Below are 16,053 nucleotides of genomic sequence, written 5' to 3' on the forward strand. Positions count from 1 at the left end.
ATTTGGATGCAAGCAAGACATAACTGCATACTTGTTAATATAATGCGTTTTTGTTTTCACTCTTAGAGTAATACAACATTCCAAATAGGACACATGTGGGTGGTTCGCTTATTCCAATTTGATGAAACCAAGTTTAAAAAATTCCAAACACTAACACCATAACTGGAGAAATGCAATCTTTCTCTGTCTTGAAAAAAATTTATAAACTCGGACATTTCTAGACTATATTTATTGATAAGAGTTTGATTTATCCATTCATTATGACACACATAGTTATGATAAGACAGATATTGGGGCCACTAGTCTGGTCAATTCTGAGAAATATGCTAGTATCACAATTATGGCTTTTAAGGCATCAAAATTCTAAAATTCATTCTCCTCAGCAGTGTACGTTTGTTTTGAAAATTAAAATCAACGTAAAAATGAGTTTTTGATGTTGTTCTTGATTCTTGATTCCAAAACATGTATGGCAATAATAGGGCCACTACTATGCATGCAGTTTTGTACTTCCGGATACGGTCAATAGATCTCAAAATCACTTTTATTTCATCTTCGGTGAACACAAGTGAGATACTGCCTTTAGCTTAATTTATTGTGAGATCAGAAAGTACCATTCTAACCTTTTGGAGACATGTTATTTTTAAAAAAAATCAACAAAACCCCAAAATGAAAACTAACACCAAGCAACCAAGATGTACTCTTTTACCAAACATGGTGACATGTTACAGATTTAACACATTTTAAGTCTGTAAAATAATACACAAAAATTAAATAAAAATCGTCTTTGCAGATAATATAATTTCATATCTTTAAAACTTAATTAATTACTAACTTAAATATTTTAAAGTATGCTTATTCTTTAAGGAATTTAATAAACGAGAATCTGTGTTTGGACTTCACATTTGTATTTTTTGGCATGACATGACCCTCGCTTTATGACAAGATCGAGTGATCTCTGGTGTAATTCAGGCATATCTACATCATATTATAGTCACTAGCTTTTTCTCTGTCTTTGCCTGGAGAGTTGCTAACCAGCGAAGAATGTTTTTTTACAATGACAAATGTATACAGAAACTAACATGTTTATTGATTTCAACCTGCTAGTTTTTGCGAATGATGACAATGCCAACTGATTTGATTCGGCATGTCCTAAAAGGTCACTTGCACACAAATTTCCAGGTATTTCATGCAAGTACAACTACGGTTAGAAACTGCAATATTTCTAAGCATATTTTATTCCTATTGTAAATATGCCCTGTACCTAGAGATGAAATTTTCATGATGTTAACCAACCTAACCTTGAAGATGCGAGTTCGAAGGTTCGAGTCAATTTTCAGGCACAGGCTAGATACTTTATGAATTCAAAGTCAGGGCCCGAGGATCTTGAAACTCCTGAGCTTGAGTTTGAGATTATTAATTAACCAATCACGAAAAACTTTTACTTTTGCAGTATCAGTTTTCTTTGGCTGATGTCGAATCTCATATTCAAATCTCTTTCTCAAAAGGTTTAAGATTTCAAGACTAGGTTTTCAGTTCTACAAAAATGCTTGGTGAGACATGAGATCCGGGTCATAACGGCACTGAATTCATCTAGCTGGTACTGGCACTGTTAATAATTATTTTTTCCCGATGTGACATATATGGAGAAAAATTCTTTGTCTGGATTTTATCTCAAATGAAAACTACTATGTATATGTGTCTTTCTTTTTTTTTTCAAACACTGAAGTATTGAGTCTCCTTACTTTGCGAATATGTCCAGATTAAACTTTATAATAATATGAGTGTTGTAAAGGTCATAGGGTCTAGGTATACAGGAGGAAAAGGATAGAACATAAGAAACGAAATGACTTGTACATCCAGCTCTGCCTGTAATATGTTTTATACCTTCAATGATTTTTTAAAATAACAATAAGAATGTATGCATGCATTTATTATACAAAAACTGACCAAAATATTTTAAGCCCACTACACACATACATACAACACATACATACAACACATACATACATACATACATACATACAACACATACATACATACATACATACACACACATACATACATACATACATACATACATACATACATACATACATACATACATACATACATACACACACACATACATACATACATACATACATACATACCTATCTACCTTGTACACCTACACATATGTTGTTGTCCAGGTGAGCTTTATACCTCTTTTATGTATATATTAACTACGTGTTTAATATACGTTATTAGTTGATAACAATATTTCAAATCAAATATACGGTATACTGCAAATATTAAGTATATGGTGTACCTTATACGATGTCTACATTGTTTGATATTCTTTTAAATAAAACATTGTTTTGAAGATAAGACATATTTTGGGGTATTTCCCTTGTTTTCCATACTGGCTCTGATATTAATAAGGCTGAAGACTAATGTCAACCATTGTACTTGCGAACTTGTATTTGTACTTTGTACTTGTATAAATATATTACATGTTTAGTGTGTCGTATATTCATTATTGCCACTTGAATGTTCTGTTACTATTATGTAATAATTAAAACAACTGAATGAAATCTCTTTTGAAGAGGAAATAAAGACATACATACATACATACATACATACACGCACGCGCACACACACATACACACACACTCATACATATATACATACATATATACATACATACATACATACATACATACATACATACATACATACGTACGTACGTACGTACGTACGTACGTACATACATACATACATACATACATACATACATACATACATACATACATACATACATGGGGCCCCGAGTGGCCGAGTGGTCTAAAGCGCTCTTCGTTACGGATCACTGCCATCTCACCTCTGTCTGCGGCGGTTCGAGTCAAGGATTCAGACAATGTGGATATGTGAGAAAGCTTGCCAGTAGCTTCTCGTGGGTCGGTGGTTCTTTCCGGTGTTTTCCCGGGTTCTTCCTCCACCATTAATACTGGCCGCCATGTATAGCCTATCGTGTGCTGAAAAATGGCCTTAAACCCCACAACATCATCAACATCACATATATACATACATACATACATACATACATACATACATACATACATACATGCGCACGCGTAAAAGCACAAAAGTACACATCGGCATTAGTGTTGTTATCAATTCTAAAGTTACATCATACATGGCTTTTCGTTGTTTTCTTTACAAAATGCCCCATAAACGAGGCCAACAGTTCCGACATTTTGAAGCTTAATTTAACCAGAACTCGCTGATCATCAACACAAAAATAGTTTTTAAACCGAATGTATGGCAAACAACAATTCATCTAAGTGGATTCCAAAATAATAGAATTCGACATTAACCCTTTCTTAAACTGACAGACCATAATCCCTTCTTAAGCTAACGGATCATTCCTAAAAAGACATTAAATTTCAAGCACATGCACTCTCTCTCCCAAGTTTCCACAGAATAACGGTCTTATTATTCGACAGACTGGTTTTAGGTTCAATAAATTTAGCATTCATTAAAATTTAATACTAATAGTACCAACTGTATGATTATGTCCGTGGACGAAATCCAAAGTTTCCTAATTATTGTCATTTGACTGGTTAATCCCCGTTATGCTTATTCATATGGTATCAGAAACCAGTTGTATTACATGCATATAAAAGTGATGATAGCAATTCAAAACAAATTTAAACTGAAATTTACAAATTGATGATGTCCTGATAGCTCAACTCCAGTCAAATTTAATTTTTTTAGATCTGTCTTGTACTTTTTAAATGTGGTCCATTTTATGGTCAGCCAAGGTACACCAAGAAGAATTTACAATCGGATCTGAGGAGCATCGATCGCAATTAGCACAACGAGTGATAACTGTGATACTAAGTGGGCATACACTGGCGATGGCTTCAGATCATTACAAAACTAAATTAGTGTTAAGATTACATGTTAAAAGAAGCCTTGGACCGAAAGTTGCTGAAAGGGTAGACCCATGCCAGAATTGAAAACAGGAAAATTGTTCATACTGTTTCCAAAATCGTTTATAGCACCCCTGTTGTTTCTGCCTGTTGGAGCATTATCAACACTAGTTCTGGATTGTTCTAATTGCTGGGTTAACAGAGGGGTACCAAACTCAAAACCTCGCATGAAACGCCCGTGAAATGTGTTTAAAGACTGGTCCGTATGAAAACCTCTGGAAAGAGGTGTTTGCTGGTTGCTTGGCAATATTCTGTGCGCAACAGTGTTTCTTTGAGATGTTACAGGGTCGAAATTTGCGAAGCGCCCGTTGGTTGACATCTGCCCTTGTCGTGGTGCCTGTTGACTTGAGGTTCCTGGCCTGTTCATCGGACTGAAGTTTAAGGAAACTGGACGCTGGTTCAAACTACGCTGTGCGGTACTGTCGAAGTTTCCTACGCCGCTCCGTCTTACTTGATTATTAAACCCAACATGAGTGACACTGCCAAAGGGGTTTGTCTGGGCCGCTCGAGGCGGATTGTTTTGGATGACTCTATGCCAATTATTTTGGGAATTTATCTGCCTCGTTAGAGTTGGGTTGACATTCATTATGTTATTATTTTCCCGCTGCAATGTATTCCGATTATCACTGTTGATAACATTGGCGATTTTATCTCTTGCTATGGTACTTCCTTGCGGCGTGATGCTGTTAATCTGTTTTTGACGCTGATTTTCTAATGCTGTGGTTGTCGTTTTATTAAGAGTTGTAAATATACTGTTTATCAAGGTATCCGAAGCTAAAAGGGTTTTATTAGCACTGGGAGCAAGGAAAACAACTTGCTGAGGTACCTGTCGTTTACTCCGCGTACGTTGCTTTTTTAAGTTCCATAGGAATGAAGATTGTGCTGGTACATGATGGCGGATTTCAATTCCCGTGGTGTCTTTCATACTATCTAGAAAAAGGAAATTACTTAGTTTACTATGACAGTACGTTACGGTAACAATAGTGAGGTGTATGACAAATGCCATAACTACATACAAATGAAATAGTGGCTTGTAATTTGATACCTAATAGACCGTCATACTTTTTAGTTTTCATATTTTTATATTTTTATGTTTGCGTCCAGGATCTCTTTAAGATCAGCTTTACAAGTTTAAGGTGGGCTCGTGTCACCTATATGGACACATTTGTCTGATTTTTTTCCACCATTGTATTATTAGTTCCCTGTTGCTCTGTTTAAATAACTTTCTAAAGGGCTAAAATCTAATATAAAATAAGTCTTTTTGTGACAAGATGCATGGTTAATGAATAATTACCGATCTTAAAATGTAACTACATACAGTTCAGAATAAAGTACTTAAAATGTAACTACATAAATTACTTAAAATGTAACTACATAAATTACTTAAAATGTAGCAAATTAAAGTACTTAAAATGTAACAAAATAAAGTACTTACAATGTAACTACATACAATACTTAAAATGTAACAAAATAAAGTACTTAAACAGTAGCAAAATAGTACTTAAACAGTAACAAAATAAAGTACTTAAAATGTAACTACATAAATTACATAAAATGTAACTACATAAGTACTTAAATTGTAACTACATAAAGTACTTACAATGTAACAACATAATGTACTTAAAATGTAATACAATAAAGTACTTAAAATGTAACTAGATAAAGTACTTAAAAATGTAACAAAATAAAATACTTAAATTGTAACTACATAGACTACTTAAAATGTAACAAAATAAAGCTCTTTAAATGTAATTACATAAAGTACTTAAAATGTAAAAAATGTACTTAAAATGTAACAAGATAAGTACTTAAAATGTAACAAAATAAAATTCTTAAACAGTAACAAAATAAAGTACTTAAAATGTATAAAAATAAAGTACGTGAAATGCAACAAAAAAAATAAATTCTCCAGCTATTGGCAGAAGGAATTTTTCTTTAAATTAGTGCTAGGGCCCTCTCTAAAAACATGAAGTTGTTGGTCCATAATATAACTGCGGTATACCGTGGTACTTATCGCGGTATGTTCACAAATACTGCGGTATGACGCGGTACTTGTCGCGGTACGTTCACAAATACTGCGGTATGCCGTGGTACTTATCGTCGTATGTTCACAAATACTGCGGTATATCATGATACTTATCGCTGTATGTTCACAAATACTGCAGGATACCGCGGTACAAAATTTCTCGTGGCACCCAGTGCTAACCAGTATGTACGATACTCAAATGGGTATGAAAATATAAAAATCTCGGATCATTTTTATTTTGATATCAGCATTCTTCTGTATGAACATTCTTCATTTGGTGTCAGTATTCTTAAGCGTCAGCATTCCTCATTTGGTGCTAGCATTGCTGATTTGGTGTCATCATTCTTCTGTGGCAAATATTATGTTCATTATAAGACAGCGCACTTAAATTTGTGTATCAATTAATCTTTCATACTCACTCGTCTCAACTAGCGGGTTCTGAGTTTGACTTTTCTTTCTGGTTTCTTCTAAGCTGGCAGATTTGCTAAAAGAATAAACAAAACATACAATACGTAAGAATTGTCCATGCATATCTAGTTTGAGGAATAAAATCTAAGTGAAAGGTCTATACTTTATATATTAGTATGTTTTGTGTATATTTATATCTAGAACAATCACGCTACATGAAGGAGTCCTAACGTGCAGGACCGCATTATCAAATAGGCACAGCAGGCATTGTGTATAGGGCCTACGAACACCATGCTACTGGAAAGCTCTACACAAAAAGGCAGTCATCTGAATGTCAATTAGTTTATTTAAAAAGTGCACAAGACCTACAAGGACCATAATCTGGCCTTGTCTAAGTCACCAATAATTTAGCTATATCAGTAGGAGTACGGACACCGACCACTCCCATTCCTGTACCTCCGATAAGATCATGTATGATATTACAACAGGTAGTACAAGCACTGTATTGACTGATATTTGTTAATGTAAATCTTCATAAACCAGCCCTTCAGGAGTTTAAAAGACATAAAAAAGGACTTTTCGCTGCACGGAGACTAGTGTATGGAATGAATAGTTGAAATGGCATTCAAATGACATGAAATATATCTGCTGCACAGAGCAGTGCTTGGAACGATTAGTTGAAACGACAATAGTGCAATTAAAGTGAATGATTACATGCAAATAATTATTTTCATCCAGACGTATACGTCAGTAAAGTTATATCCAAATATAAATTGTTTTATGTGACATGTTCATAATAATTGATAGATGGGTGGCAGTTATTTCTCGTTTGAGTCAGCAATTCGGTTATGCATTTGTCTTTGATTGACTGATGGATCAGTGTTCCGAATCTCGCAATGTAGAATATATTTGCAAATTCGAAGGTGATACATTTTCGAAATCCAGTTGGTGAAGACATTAAGAGATAGATAGAAATTTTTTTTGGTGCATTTTGCTTTTTTTCTTAGTTGGTTTCAACTGCACTTTTAACACATTTTGGCTATGTCATGCTGCAGAAATGTGGGCGAAGTGATTTCCCAAGATCACACAGCGGCTGCCGACCGATCCTGACAAGGCAGGTATAGTGCCCGTGACCATCGGATTACGGGTCCAACGCTCTATCCACTGAACTACCGAGATTTCCTAGATAGATAGAAAGATAGATAGATAGATAGATGCACATTATACATACATACATATTTAAAAAAATTGAATTCATATACATAAATAGAAAACCTAAAGAAAGGAGAAGGTAAAGAAATTTGAAGGTAACTAGCCAGCAAGACATGTAAATACCAAACACGGATATTCATGTAGACAAAACCAAAACCAAACAAAATAAAGTGTAAAAGAAAGAAACACACACACACACACACACACACACATATATATATATATATATATATATATATATATATATATATATATATATATATGTATATATATATATATATGTGTGTGTGTGTGTGTGTGTGTTGTGTGTGTGTGTGTGTGTGTGTGTGTGCGCTCGAAAAAGAAAATAAACAAAATGTAAAAATTATGTCTGTTTCTATCGGCATTCATTTTCTTAAATTGTACTATTTAAAAATACTTAATCAACTGCCACTTAATCAATTTATTTAATTTTATTTTAGTTTATTAAACGTCACCAGAAAATGACGAAGTCGAAAATATTTCAAGACGATTTTGAAACAACCTATATAAATGTAAACGATAGGATATGGATGACGATTTAACACGTTAGTGTTCATCTATTCAAACCACTAGAGCTGGGTACAACGAAAATTTTTGTACCGCGGTATGCAGCAGTATTTCTGAACATACCGCTGTACGTTCCAGGGTATACCAAAACTATATTAATGACCAGCAATTTAGTATTTCTGGGGCAGGTTCTTTAAACTTTAAAACATTCCGACGCTGAATATTGATCTGAATTATAGCAAAATAACACAATAGTGTGTGTGTGTGTGTGTGTGTGTGTGTGTGCGCGTGTGTGTGAGAAATAAAATGAATTATCTTGAGATAAAAGAAAACGACATATCTCACCTCAAAGGATAATCACATCACCACCCCCAACCCGGAAAATTTGTCGACGGTGTCTGTGTTTATTGTTGTATAAGTTATCGAAAAATTTTACCTAAATTGGGATGACTGAGTTTACATTATGGCAAACCTCTGTAAAATACATTGTGATGGCATTAGAGAGTTTGTTGAAGAAAAAAACCCCAAAAAGTGTTGACAATGAAGCCTACAATTCACTAGCTACATTATTGATATAACATGTACAGAACTTTGGTTATGATGCCATCACCAGGGCACGATATTTAGAGAAGGCCAATAAACATAATATACACCGACTGAACAAACGAGACGATATTTAGTGGACTTGAGAAATTAAGAACATTTCAAATAGAAACATTTGCACTCCAGAAAATCTTGGGATGATTTTCCAGTCATACAAATGAATATATGTTCTTAACACATTACCATCCTCTAGTAAATAACTAAAAATATGACAATTTTGCGTCCAAAAAGTATCCAGAACTTTGGATTTGTTCCGAATATCTTTCACTGCATCCTATTTGACCACCACATCGGCATACGAGACACGTGACGAGCATGTGATTACACGATCATAAATATAATTATATTTTCAAATATTCAAAATTAATTTTTGACTAAATTCACGTCTTTGGTAAAAATGTACAATTATATTTAGGTATTATGTCATGTAAAATGAAAAGATGCCAATATTCCTTTCCGATGGAAACTACTGAAGTACCTTCACAATGAAAAAGTACAGTGGTACGTACCACTGGATAAAACATATTGCACTAAACCGGTACCGGCAAACCTCTACAAACCATAATCGTCACTGATGTCATTGATGAATAACCTGATTTTTTGGAAGTTGATTAACTATTTATACATAGTTTTTACAATAATGTAACCTGCGTACTCATATGAATTAAAATTAATTACAATGTATAGTTTCTGTTGCACTCGTGCGAAGTCATATGACCAGATTACATGGTATAATGACAAAATAGGGCGCAGAGACCTTAATTATCGCCCCGTTCATTCATGGGGCCATTGACGTTGCAATTTGAATCTTCTTATTTCTTATTTGGCAAACACATAGATGGTACTGATTCTTTTTCATTATTCTATTTAACGAGATACCACTGGACACAATATATAGCTCAACACGTGACCTTGAGCAGAAAATCTTCTTGCCATGCTATATCTGCGAGAATAGTTAAATAATTCCCACAGACATAGACCAACCTAGGTACAACATCGTACACACAGACATACACAAACCTAGGTACAGCATCGTACACACAGACATACACAAACCTAGGTACAACACCGCACCCACAAGCGCAAATAAACTTAGGTACAACATCATACACACTGGCATAGACAAACTTAGGTACAACCTTATATCAACAGGTGTATAAAAACCACAGGGATAGACAAATCTAGGTACAAAACTCGTATCCACAGGCATTGACAAACCTAGGTACAAAACTCGTATCCACAGGCATTGAGAAACCTAGGTACAATATGAAAGAATCTTCATCACCAGGACTGAACATTGCACATAGGAGGATCACATGTTTGTGACGTAGAGAACATTACTTAGAAAATGTATAACGTTCAGAAGCATAAAATTAATTTTATCACATTTTACGCAATTCTAGATATAAACTTAAATGCAGCTGTGAATAAGAGGCATGTGTGTGTATGCGCGCGCGCGTGTGTGTGTGTGTGTGTGTGTGTGTGTGTGTGTGTGTGTGTGTGTGCATGTGTATGTGTGAAAATTGGTAAATAGGTGATAATTGCAAGAAGTAATTAACTTTTGGCAAGTCAGACGTTAGTATCATGACATCGTAAACCACATAATGTTTATCTGAAAGTAAAGGTTTGATTGTTTTATATATCATGCGTTGAATTCTACATTAATTCTCCTAAATTCTCCAATACAATTCTTCATAAAATTATAAAGTGTATATATCTGATGCAAATACATTCATACAGTTATTATCAATTAACAATGATTATATATGAGTGTGCGTATGTGTACATGCGTGGTGGCTGCGTGTGTGTGTGTGAAGGTAAACATTTTGAAATGAGCTAGGATAGATAAGGTATAAAGTGAAAAATGTTGCATTTTGGGAAGCAGAAAATGTATTCGTTGCTGTGATAATAAATTATTAATTCCCGGTAATCGACTGAGATAATTCCCAGCGTGTGTGAAAAATTGGTTTATTATTCTGATGAAACAAAAAGTTAGATTGATGATAATGAAGCCAATTTATAATATCAGTACTCAAAACGAAACGGGCGATGATTTAATGTCCTAAAATATGTGCATACAAAACAAGCTTTGACAATGACAGGGTGTTGAACAATATCGAGCCAGACGGTATGATTAATAATATTCATTCGTGGGAAAAAAAAGTATCTCATACACGTGCATGTAATAGAGACGACTTTTCCTCTGAATGTATTTCTAACAGTCGTAGTAGTAGAAGTAAAAGTAATAGTAGTACAGGCTGCTCCGGTGGCCTAGGTGGTTAGAGCGTCCGCCTCAAATGTGGGAGGTCGCAGGTTCGAACCCCGGTCGAGTCATACCAAAGACTTTTAAATTTAGTACAAGCGGGTGCCTCGCTAGTTGCTCGGCATTAAGAGGTTAGTGATAGGATTGGTCAGCCTGGTATCAGGATAAAGTGACTGGTGGGACATGATGTTACATGCCTGCGACATGATGCCCCGGACTTCGTAGAGAAATGACTGAAAAATGTATAAAGCTAAGTTAAAAATCCAAAACACAGAGACTGACGATTAATTGGGTAACAGATAATGGAAGTTCTACTGTAATTTGCAATGTAGGTGCTTACAATATTTACACTGGCAATCATTGCATCTGACTCGATTTAAGGAGTACATATGTAAAAAATTCATTAATCATAGTTATTAACTGCGATTAGGCAAGGTTCAACATGCATTTGCTTTCAAATCAACAAAACAAAATGTGCTCACAAAATGTTTATTTAGTTTGTTTCAGAAGGCCATGTGAATATTCAAAACAATCAAGCAATATATCAGTTAAAATCATTCATGCTTTAAATAGATTACATTCAAACTGAAAGAAGTTAAATACAATTTTTTGATGTCATCACTATCATCTGCCTAACATTTCCGTTCAACAACACTTACGATAGAAAACTGTTCCTCAAAAGATGAAAAGGTAATCATGGCAAATCTTGATAATTAACCGACAGATCTTGACGATTAACTGACAGTTCTTGACGATTAACTGACAGATCTAGACGATTAACAGACAGATCTTGACGATTAACCGGTAGATCTTGACGATTGACTGACAGATCTGGATGATTAATTGATAAATCTTGATGACTGAGTTACTTAGAATGGTTAGAGTTACTTATATAGTTGCCACCAAATTTATAACGCTATTTCTGTGGTATAGCATTATCCTACCCAATGGGTGGTAACCCACTGTGAGGAGTATTTGCATTCATGAGGGTACAGTAAGTTTCTGACGTGGAAAAACTGTGAAAGACAAATATAGGCCTTGGAGCAATATTAATTTTTCGCCAGTTACTTATTAATGACACGTATGCTATGGTAAAATCATATTGTTCTGGGCAAACTGTAAATTAAGTTGGAAGCCATAACAAATATCCTTGTTTGGGGGATTTTCTTCTTCTTTGTTCTCCCCCTCCCCAATACCCACCGGTCCCCCCCTCCTCCACCGTCAACCACTTGCTACCTTTAGGTGTAAAAAGCTTTCTTAACATCTATTCGTCACCCTGAAACATCACACCAAATATGATCGCCTTTTCTCACAAATATTAAGAGATATCATATGCATTTTTATTACTGAATAAGGGGCCCCGAGTGGCCGAGTGGTCTAAAGCGCTCTCCGTTACGGATCACCGCCATCTCACCTCTGTCTGCATGGGTTCGAGTCTCGGCCAATGTGGGAATGTGCGAAAGCTTGCCAGTAGCTTCTCGTGGGTCGGTGGTTCTTTCCGGGGTTTTCCTGGGTTCCTCCTCCACCATTAATACTGAATAAATGTTAATGTTACTTACATGTTTATTTTTTTAAATCAAGCACAAGAGATATGCCTTTAATTATTCAAAACGAAACAAAACTGTATTGACTTCGTAATTATCAGAAACATAGTTGAAAACTGAATACGCTCAGTATCGACATGGCAACTCGTTCTGTGGTGCCAGAGTAGTTTCTTGAGAACTTACGTAGATTCTCTTGTATTGGGAGAACTTAACGAATTTGTTCTTCATCGATAAGGGGATCCAGAGAAATAATTTGCTATATTTTATCAAAGTCTAAACCTAGAAGGTTGTTATTATGGATTATTATTATTCAAAATGGGTATGATAAAAGCGCTAGAGCGACTTTGATTTTGTTCAGTTTGCCTGGGCCAACTGGTTCCTGTCGGTGGAGAATTTGGCTATAGACCAGTAATCTGTTTCATTACATCGAATAAACGGAAATTTCTGAATTTGTAGCAGTGTAAGTCAAATACTCTTTTACGAATTTCCTTCCTATACTTCGGAATAGGGATAAAAAAAACCCACAAACGTCGAAAATTCCGTGCAACTAGTTTCGCATTTAATTTATGCTTCTTCAGGCACGAAATGTTTTGAAAGAAACGGATGACGTCTTTTATTTTAAAATAACGATTACGTCATTACGTAACAGATATGCATCGTCATAAAAAATATATTTATAGTTTACTGCATTTGTATGGGAAAATATGAACGAGTTTTTTCGATGGAATACTGCACGACCTTGGGAGTGCGGTATATCCATCCGACAAAACTAGTTTTCCATATTTTTATTATAATTTTAGTATTATTACCTTGTCTGGCTGAAAACTTAGAATATTCTAGAAATAAACGTTTGACCCTCATCCTGGTTCTACTTTTGTGTATAGCTATTTATATAACGTTATTTACTTTAGAAATTACTCATTCTTGCATTTAACGTCATAGGCAGAATTAGTTTTATTTGTGTGTTGAGTATTTCATTTGGGTGGAATTATTTATTCAAATTATTATTCACTGGAAACACAAAGTTATGAACTTGAACATTAATTTGGAATTATAGTGATTTCAGAAAAAAACATTCTTGGATTATATTATTGTGATACATTAAAAGACTGTTAGCACATCATCACAGTTCAGGTCATTGACACATAGCCACGCTCGAGACTAAGGGCACATCAACACATTCAATATTGGAATATATTTAGAATACAACTGAAATTCAATTGGAACGTATACATTTGAACTTGTGATAAAACATTTAGGACTATTTTGGATTCAATTCACAATACTGTAAGTTTTCTTTTAATAATCACTTTATAATTGTGGGAAATAAATTATTTGTTAACTTTTACAAAACTATTTGGTTTTCGCTCTTTTCGTACTAATTTTAGGACCATAGAGTCGTAATAACATATATATATCATACTCTAAAACTGCGATTCCATGTCTCTGAAAATGTATATGAAGGACAATTTACAATAAAAGTGTCAAATATTATGTTAATAAAAGTTTTATATCTTCTTCTGCATAAACCTGTTTGCATACCGGAAGACATGCATTTTCTGATGTAAAGTACACGATTAAGCGACGTTCCTCCAGCCAGCAACAGTGTCAATAGTAAATGGATGCATTTTAACTTCATATTTGGGATTTTAAATTGTAAATATGAGGATCATTAAATACGCAGGTATTCAGCAAGTCTTGTCTACATTATTCAAGAAGAATCCAACAATAAGGCTATTTTGCGCAGTGTTTTCTCCAATTCAGTTACGTTCCCACCTATTAACAAGCCACCTTCGAAGTGGTGAATTAATGTCTTTCACGAAGCGGTTTCATAATACAGAATGGAGCAAATGGAACATAATTACAATCGAGTATAAATAGTTGCACAACTTTATATTTATTTACATGTTGCCTTTTTAAAGTATTATTATGTATTCATTTTTCTGCATGTCTCTTTTAAATTATTTATGTGTCTTCGGTTTTGAGGTATCATTATCATCAATTCTATTCAAGTTTTAGGATTTATATATAAGTTTTGATCTGATGAAAACTTGATGCTAAGCTACTACGTATACATTCTGTAATAAATAACGAGTAGTATCCTGTTAAATGTCTAATATTGAGTACAAATTGCAAACTGTCATTATTGACTGGAAAATAACATATATCGATGACGAAAAGGATGACATATAATTGCCTAATATATTCAGAAAGACATGATTAGTTACCTGATATAAATGAATTCCGGATAATGTTTTCCATATGTTGCACGGATAATCCTATTTTCCGTTGGGCTATTTCCTCCGCTCAGTGCAGTCCAGTGGATAACCAAAATTACAAAAAGTTTTTGAAAAAGAGTTGAATAAACCATCTCCTCAATATATTATTGACTATTATATTTGAAGATCCAGAAAGCTGTTTTACGGGGCCCGTGTTAAAACTGATTTTACAATAACAATTCAGTCCAATATAAAAGTTGCATAACTTCACGACTGACTGCAAAAGAGAAAGTCTAATTTCGTACATCGGCGGACTGTTCCACTAAATTGCTTTTTGGCCAAATACAGTAATGGGCCATGACAATGCAATGCCATCTAGTGGGCTGTTTTTCATAATGATCCATCAACATTGTCACTGGGAAGTGAGTCGGCATCAATCAGCGCTCATTAAATCTTTATGGACTATACATCCGTAAGTATTTCAACCTTTGGTAAACAAAGACCGAGAGCGATTCCTCGCTATATAAAATGTTATGCTGTTTATAAAGGGTCCGTGGTTTTACTGAAATGCCGAATTGTCTTTAATGCGTGCATGTGTTATCAATTCACCTTTTCTTTGACAGGTTGGACGTTTTCATTGATTCGTAAGGTCAACCAGACCCACTAATAACAATGATTCCAAAACACAATGTTTCAGTCAGATTACGTTTCTCTTTATATTTTCATTAAACAAATATTTATAAAGACCTGAGAAAAGACCGTTTCCATCAGTCGTGTCTGCACATATACGCTAGTTAATGAACATTGGTGTAAATATGATGACAGGCATACAGTCGTTTTTGCTAAATAATGAACCAGGGCGTGAATTGAGCGATGTCATCGCCAAATGGGACCAACGAAATAAAAATGTACCACATGACTAGTTGACCTAAAACAATTTTATTATACCCATAAATAGTATATCCGTTTACAAAGAATACATCACAGAGAGATTTGATTTAATTTGATGCATACATTATCTGTGCGTGCGATTCAAAATTACAAGCTGAAGACAACTTCGGTGTTGGTTCCACTTCCGAGTTTGGCAAGTTTGCACAGATATTCCCGTTATTTCCACTACTGGTAATCCTTGTTATAAAAACTAAATCTGCTATCATTAGAGTGGTTTAAAGAAGCTCCAGTTTTCTTTATTTTGATATCAGAATGATGGCGTTAGATTTGGGTTCAATAGTACACAGCAAAATCTTTCTTACTATGTGTATCTCATGGAAGAGTC

The 16,053-nt window shown here is 34.6% G+C and overlaps 1 protein-coding gene across 1 annotated transcript; it reads right to left on the reverse strand.

The window, feature by feature from the left end:
- Positions 1–688: 688 nt before the first annotated feature.
- Positions 689–15,240, reverse strand: LOC149803076 (uncharacterized). Its single transcript, XM_089952650.1, has 3 exons — positions 14,787–15,240; positions 6,420–6,484; positions 689–4,904 (listed from the first exon to the last, which is right to left on the reverse strand). The coding sequence occupies exons 1-3, from the start codon at positions 14,927–14,929 to the stop codon at positions 3,946–3,948; spliced, it is 1,167 nt and encodes a 388-aa protein (XP_089808776.1). The 5' UTR covers positions 14,930–15,240; the 3' UTR covers positions 689–3,945.
- Positions 15,241–16,053: the final 813 nt, after the last annotated feature.

The sequence above is a fragment of the Sinohyriopsis cumingii genome, chromosome 3 (genome assembly GCF_028554795.1).
Source record: "Sinohyriopsis cumingii isolate HCF-2022 chromosome 3, ASM2855479v2, whole genome shotgun sequence".
Taxonomy (NCBI): Eukaryota; Metazoa; Mollusca; class Bivalvia; order Unionida; family Unionidae; genus Sinohyriopsis; species Sinohyriopsis cumingii.